The sequence below is a fragment of the Alligator sinensis genome, unplaced genomic scaffold, assembly GCF_000455745.1.
Source record: "Alligator sinensis unplaced genomic scaffold, ASM45574v1 scaffold371_1, whole genome shotgun sequence".
Taxonomy (NCBI): Eukaryota; Metazoa; Chordata; order Crocodylia; family Alligatoridae; genus Alligator; species Alligator sinensis.
Genome location: NW_005842262.1, coordinates 1,668,735 through 1,676,130, shown reverse-complemented (window position 1 = coordinate 1,676,130; position 7,396 = coordinate 1,668,735). Strand labels below are relative to the sequence as shown.

The 7,396-nt window shown below is 49.3% G+C and overlaps 1 protein-coding gene across 8 annotated transcripts in view; it reads left to right on the top strand.

Moving 5' to 3' along the window:
- PTBP3 (polypyrimidine tract binding protein 3) overlaps nt 1-7,396 on the top strand; it is a 108,563-nt gene that overhangs the window by 89,286 nt on the left and 11,881 nt on the right. For all 8 annotated transcript variants that reach the window (XM_025208984.1, XM_025208986.1, XM_025208983.1 and 5 more), the window contains one exon: nt 6,113-6,190. In XM_025208984.1, coding sequence (XP_025064769.1) covers nt 6,113-6,190 — 78 coding nt within the window. The remainder of the gene's footprint in view (nt 1-6,112; nt 6,191-7,396) is intronic.

Sequence of the window (7,396 nt, the reverse complement as noted above, 5' to 3'; positions counted from 1 at the left end):
GGAGGGGGCAGGGGCATGTGCTGCCTTGGCGAAGGCGGCAACGTCTAGTGCAGCCACGGCTTTTCCCGGCACATGGGTAGATGCAGGGTGTTGAGCCTGGGCTGTGCTGGGTGGCTAACGTTGCCCTGTGCAGATCTGGGGGGCACACGCCACCCCTCCCCACATCCCTGGGGTACAAGCTCTGGCGAGAGCTGCCCCCAACGAGTCGCAGCTTTATGCCATGCCGTGCCCGCCCAACCCCTACTCCCCCGCTAGGCAGTGCCTGCCCCTGCCCTCTCTCTTACCATGGGGTTGTTGATCTGCCCCATCATGCTTCTTCTCTCCCCTTCCACCACACCAGACTTACCAGCTGGAGGCAGTGCTCCACACTGCTGCCTGTGTTCCTCACTGCCTGAGTGCTGCGCTCTGTGCAGCGCAGGCATTTATCGGCAAAATTATTGGCCCCATTGAGCTGATGTCCAGTGCAGCCAGTTTTCTTTATTGGCTTGTGTACAGCCTGCAGAGGGGCACTGCTGCCCTTGCGCCCTCCTCTCTTCCCCCCTTGGCACAGATGCACCCCCCCCCTCCATTCTTGATAACCATCTCCTTATGGTTAAGAGGAAGAGGGGAGGAAGATGATGTTTTTGTAGATCTATAACAGGTTTTAGAAATTTTATTTTGTCTCTCAACGCATTGTCAAATGAGAAATGCACCCTGTTTTTGAAAGCAAAATAAAGAAAGAACTTTCCTTGAAAATACTGGTAAGTATGATATTTTCCCAGGGAAAATGCAGGCAGTTGCACTAAGGGTGAATCAAAACATTGTGATTGCTCTAACCCTTTTAGCTGTTAGACCAGGGGTGGGCAAAATACAGCCCACAGGCCACATGTAGCATGCCAAGGGGTTTGCGTGGTGTGGTGGACGGACTCATTTCCTGGCAGCCGTGGCTGGCTGCAGTGATTCCTTCTGGTTGCCTCTGCTGCTGGACCCAGCATCCTAGCTCATTTGTCCCTCACCTGCTGCTGCGGGTGGGGACCCATGCAGGCAGGGCACATGGCTGAGCAGATGGGATGGGACCGTGGGTGGGTAGGGAGTGGTGTTCAGTAGCAGGACAGGTGGGCCTGGGGTCAGGGCTGGGATTGTAGAGCAGTGACAGTGCAGGGCTGGGGCCCAGGGGAGAGTTTTAATCCATTGCCTGCCTGTCCCTGCAATGGGCACTGGTTCTGTGGGCAGGGGCATGCTGGGAGTGGATCGCAGCTCTGGCCCTGGCCTTGACCTTGGCCTCAGCCCTGCACTGTCACTGCGTCAAGATCCTGGACCTGGCCACGTTCCCTGCCTGCATTGGTCCTAGCTGGTCTCTATAGAGACCATGGCATTGCAGGGCGGTGACAGCACAGGGCTGGGGCCTGGAGCAGAGCCGCAGTGTACTCCCTGCATGCCCCTGCCCATGGAACCAGTGCCTGTTGCAGGGGCATGCACGCAGCAGATCATGGCTCAGCCCTGGCCCATGCTGTCATGGCCCTAACTGCCCATTCTACTCCTGGATGCTGCTTCGTATCCACCCACAGCCTCATCCCAGCCCAGTACAGAACAGAGCCACATACAGAGTTTTGGTGAGCTGTTAGGGGGTGAGGGAATGGGGCTGCTAACCTGGCCCATGACAGCTCATGAAAATTCCTTAAGTGGTCTTCCAGCCCAAATAATTGCCCACCCCTTTGTTAGACACTGCAGGTGCTTCTGGCTGAGGCACCATACCTTCTTGTTTAAAATGCGCATCCCCAATTCCAGCAGCTGATTTTTGGGGAAAAAGGTGTATTTTATTTGTGAGAGACAACAGTACTTGTATTCTCTCAGCACAGACACCTAGGGTGAAAAGAGTGGTGGAAACAGGGAAGGTGTTATAAGAGACCAGTTATTCCTGTTTTCAGAAAAGAGATGTTAGGTTTGTCTGTAAGGATAGGTCTAGACCAAGAGTGCATAAACTCCAGCCATTGGGCCAAGTGCAGCCCTGCAGAGCCTTGGAATCTGGTGTGCAGGGCTCCTGAAGTGTCAGGAAATTTGGCAGCAGAGCATATACTGCCACCCATCTCCACTGCCAGAACCCCAAGCCCTGTGAAGTGGGTTGGAGCAGGACCATGTCCCCACTCCCCTTGCACATCCAGGTTAGAAGCCTAGCCATGCCCCCTTCCATCTGTATAGCTGGGTTGGGCCTGGGCCATGCTATCACCCCTTGCATGGCTGGTTTGGGACTGGGCCACCCCCACCAGGGCTGGATCACACCTCCTTCTCCTGCACAGCTGGAAGGGGTCTGAGCTGCCCCTGCCCCTCTCCATGCAGCTGGGTGGGTCCCTTCTGCACCTTGGCCTTAGCGCCTGGTTGGGTTCACTGGCCAGATTTGGCCTGCAGAGGGACCAGGCACTGGCTGGTCAGCCTTCTGAACAAAACGGTTAAGCACCACTGCTCTAGCATGAGAAGAGCTTTAGGTTTGCATCTACTATAACTGTTACCCCTGGTGGAAAAACTGGTACAGACAAGCTATATTTGCATTATCCTATAACAAACCTCAGTGTTCAAGTGGTCCAGGATTATGTGACATGGTGGTAAACGTGCTGGAGTCCTCTCTGTATTTGAGCTTCCATTCTTGCTACTGCCATTGGAAGCTGCAGTCGTGGACAATTCATGTATGGCAAATAAGAGAACTGTTTGTGTTTACGTTTAGAGATTTTAGTCCTCATTTTGGATTTTGCGTAGGCCTGAAAAACCCCAAAACAAAAGCCCTGCTTTGAGATTGTAGGCACACAAACTTTTAAAATACTATGTTATTTAAGTCTAAACCATTTTAAATAACTCCTGTGTTCAGAACCTCCAATAGATTTCAGAATAAATTTGTTGTGAAAAGACTTCCCTTCTTCCCTCCCCTTCCTTTCCCTCCCCCCAATTAATAACTTATTTTTGGACAGCTTAGTTTAACATCTAGTCATTGACTAGAAAACAACATAATGTGTTAGTATTCCAAATCTTTCTATTTTAGTCCTATTTGACTGTTATTGCATGTCTATATTTGGTATCTGTGTCCAACATGCAGGTCTCATCTGGCAGAATAAAAGCCCATTGTCATTGTTGCTTCGGTAATGAATGATAATGAAAACTATGTCTGAATAAATGATTAATATCTATATTGCTAAAACTTGTCAGTATAATGCACCAGTGCATGTATTACAAGAATAAAATGCTTAGTGTTAGTGTGATTAATGCTGTGCATTGTTTATGTAAAGGACACTTTGTGACTGCAGATAAAAGGTGTCATGTGCTGCAGAATTCATTAGCATCAGGCCTAAGATGTCTGTATGTTTCAGCTAATGTGGTAATTCATCATTGGTAATTCCTAGTTTCACATTATGCCCCATCAATATCTGTGTTAGTTGAAGAGATGTAGCTACTTTGGTTTATTATTTTTGTGTACAGGACTTGAGTATTAAAGTGAACATACCATGATGCTCACATAATTTATTTACACATTAAATAGAGAGTGCCTTACTCAAAAGTAGTAACTAAAATGTAGCTGAAAGAGGAAATTGAAGGAAGTGAAAATCTAAAATTTCAGTTGGAGACAGGAACACTGTTGCAATTCCAACCCATTTTGCTCAGGACAGCAGCATAATTTATACTAGGAATTTAAAATGAGAACATGTTTGTTTAACCCTCCCAATTGAGGGGAAAGAACCTTAAAAACATGAATAAAACATTGTTTTGGGCTGCATCGACTTATTTGAACTGCCCCACTCATCTTAATGGCTTGTAAATTTTGGAACCTGTCAATCTAAATGTCTGGTCATCTTAGAAAAAATATCCAGCAAATATACAATTTATATGCTGTCCTTCCAAACAGGTGCTTTGGTATGCTTATCCCATTGTTGCAAATAGCTTTCAACCATCCATACCTCTTGTTTCTTCTCTGATAATTTCTAGAAGGCAGTTACATTTTACAAACAAATGGCATATTGCAGGAGTGGTCATTCTATGGTACAGGGCCACAAGTGTGTGGCACAAGTCAGTTCAGGGAGGATACAGGCAGGGCAGTGGTAGGTAGGGGAGGAAACAAAGCAAAGCAGCAAATTGGGTAGGGAGCACAAGGAAGAAGAACTCGGTGCAGCAGATAAGACGGGGAACACCAGACTGAAGCTAATGCCTGGCAGCGTTCTGGCCTGTTAATCTAAAATCATTTAAAACCTCATGCACTTGAACCAAGCCTCTCTCCTTGTAAACTATCTCAAATTAGCTGCACCCTAGTCTACTAAAGCCACTGAGGTGACTTTTACTCGACCTGGATTCTTGGTAACAAAGGAAGTGTGTGGTGACCAAGGGTTCAGGCTTTTTGCTTCCCACAGAAAAACAGAGTAAACCATGGATTTTGCCTTTTACCAGAGGCAAACGTGGATTTCTTATTTTACCAGAGAAGCCCGTGGATTTTGCCATTTTGCAATGAACTCCCTGCAGGCTGGCAGAGTTCCAGCCTGCAGAGAGCTAAGAGGGAGTGGGAGGAAGGCGGAAAGACAGGGGGCGCCACGTGCATAGAGATGCATGTGGCCCCAGACATCCTGCAGAGCAGCTCCAGCAGGTAAGTTGGGGAGGGAGAGGGGGATTGAGGCCCAGGTAGGGAGGGAGCTGGGCAGGGCTGGGGCTGCTACCCAGTTGGGTGGGGCTTGCGGCCCAGGGCCACAATGCGTGGCTGCACGGCCTCAGCCAGGAGCAGGATGGGGCCGCGGGCGACTCATCTGGCCCTCCCCCCCTCCCCCGAACTGACTCAGCAGGGAGCGGAGGAGCTGTGCAGAAAACCTCTTCACCGCTTCTCTTCCACCCTCCTACTGCCCCAGCGAGGTGTCTCCTGTGCGTTGGGCTGCAGTGAGGGCAGCAGTGCAGGGCTACACCTCCCCAAAGCAGTGGCAGGCGCTAGAGGTGTATCGCCAGAGCAGTGGGGTGGGGGCAGCTCACACTGGTGAGGAATTCCCATATGGCCCCGCTCTCCCCAGCCACATCAGCTCATGCCCACCAGCTACAGAGACCCCCAGGGAAGGGAAGCAGGGCAGGAGCTCAAGCCCGCAGCCTGCAGCTGACCTGGGTACAGATCTGGGGACCGTGGGTCCACCCTGCCCCCTGGGAGTGCATGCAGCAGCAGAGAACTGGCCTTCCCCCTCCCCTGGACGAGCCACCCATGGCCCCATCCTGCTCTCCCCTGGGACCCTGCAGCCATGCATTGCATCCCCAAACCCCACCCGGCTGGGCAACAGCCTCAGCCTGTGCCTGCCCCAGGTACAGATCTGGGGGGCAAGGATCTCCTGTGACCCTGGGGGTGCATGCAGCAGCGGGGATCTGCGCACCTGGGTTTGTAATCCCTGGCAGCGGGGGGCTCCCCTCTGGCAGGGTTGGGGGAGCAGGGGCTGTGTGGGGGGCAAGGGGCACCAGCAAGACTGTGTGGGGGCGCGAGGGGCACCAGTGGGGCTGTGGGGAGCCTTTAATTTTAATCATGGATTTTGGGCGTTTTAGTAGAGAATTTGTGGGGCGGTTTATCAGGGAAAACCTGGATCCCTGGTGGTGACTTACCGCCACGTTTCACTTAGTGCTGTTTCAGTGGTGCCAGCCCAAGATGCAGCATCTTGTCAGCAGTGTGACCTTTACCAAAACTTAATCTGGAGAGTTGCATCAGGACTGATGCAAAGAAAAGTATCTGAAATTTTAGACTTTAAAGATAACTTCTGAAACTATTGCAATTTTTTTAACCCAAACCAGTGAATAGGGGTCTGGAGTGTGAAGCCTTTTAACAATATGCTCTTTGTTCCATTGAGCTAATATTGAACCACTTTATTTTAATGTTTAACATTCACATCTACCAGTTGTGATTTCAGGCAAAATAAAATGAGTTCTTAGAGAAGGTGTATTGACCTGCCTAAAAGATACAAATAGCACCTTTGATTACTGAATCTGAATTCTATAAAACACACACACAAATGTTTGGAATGGGCATCATTTTGAAATGTCAGTGACGCCCAATGTCTGCTTCAACTGACAGCCAAGTCATTGCACTTTGCTAAAGACGTTAGAATTTTTTCTAACTGGATATGTCTGCTATTTCTAGGTACCCCAGGTATCATCTCCTCACCATATGCAGGGGCTGCTGGATTTGCCCCAGCCATTGGTTTTCCTCAAGCTGCAGGTAAGTCCCCTTTTCTTTGTTAAATTTGAAGCTCATCTGCAGTTCTCTTGGAATACAATAGTTTAACGAGATAATTCCTAAGAGGCATTCTGTTTACTTCTAGCAAGACTTAGAACTGCTGTTTAAAATACTACAGTTCCATACTTTGTTTAAAACTTGCAATGCTTTGTGTTCCTTGCTTCTGAATTACGAAGACTTGTTTAAAAAGAGCTAGCTGAAAATTATCGTAGGATCAGTCAGATAGGTCTGGAAGGGACCTCATGAGGTAATCTAGTCCAGCCACCAGCTCAAGACAGGATCATCCCCAACCAAACCATCCTGGCCAAGTGCCTGTCCAACCTGCTCTTGAAAATTTCCAAGGATGGAGATTGCACCATTTCTCCAATGCTTGTCCAACCTCAAAATTGGAAAGTTCCTCCTCATCCCCAAGCTAAACTTCCTCTGCAGCAGTTGAGACCATTGTTCCTAGTTGTGTCCGTACAGCTGCGGAGAAAAGCCCATCTCTGTGTTCTCTATAATCACTCTTCAGTTATTTAAGGACTATCATCAACTGCCCCTTCAATCTTCTCTTCTCCAGATTAAATAACCCTAGTTCTTTCAGCCCTTCCTCATGAGTCATACTTCCCATGCCTCTAATAATTTTTGTCACTTGCTGGTGGACTCTTTGCAATCTGTCTACATCCTTCTTCAAGTGTGGGACACGCCCACTATTCTTGTCAAGGCCTTGCCAGCGCTGAATAGAGCAGAAGAATGCTTTTCCCTTGATTTGTACGTAGCACTGTTGTTGATGCAGCGCAGTCTGTTGCTGGCTAATGTTTCAGATTATGGTCTACTGCAGGCGTGGTTAGACTCCAGCCCATGGACAAAATGCGGCCTGCAGAGCCATCTCATCTGGCCTTCAGGGATCTCCGTAGGTCAGGAAGTTTTGATGGCAGACAAGTAGTGGCCATTAATACAGCCACTGTTCCCCGCTGCCAAACTCCCAAACCCAAGCCCTGCATGTGGCTCCTCCCCCCCAAGGGGCTAGGTTGGGGCACCCCCTCCCCAAATAATGGGGCTGGGCCATGCCCCCTACTTCCCTCCCTGCCTGGGGAGCTGGATCAAGCTTCTTTCCCCTGTGGGAAATTTGTTACGCATGCACTCAGTCATGTGATGCAAATCAGTTGTGATTTATATATAATTTTGAATATTTGCAGATACTGTATC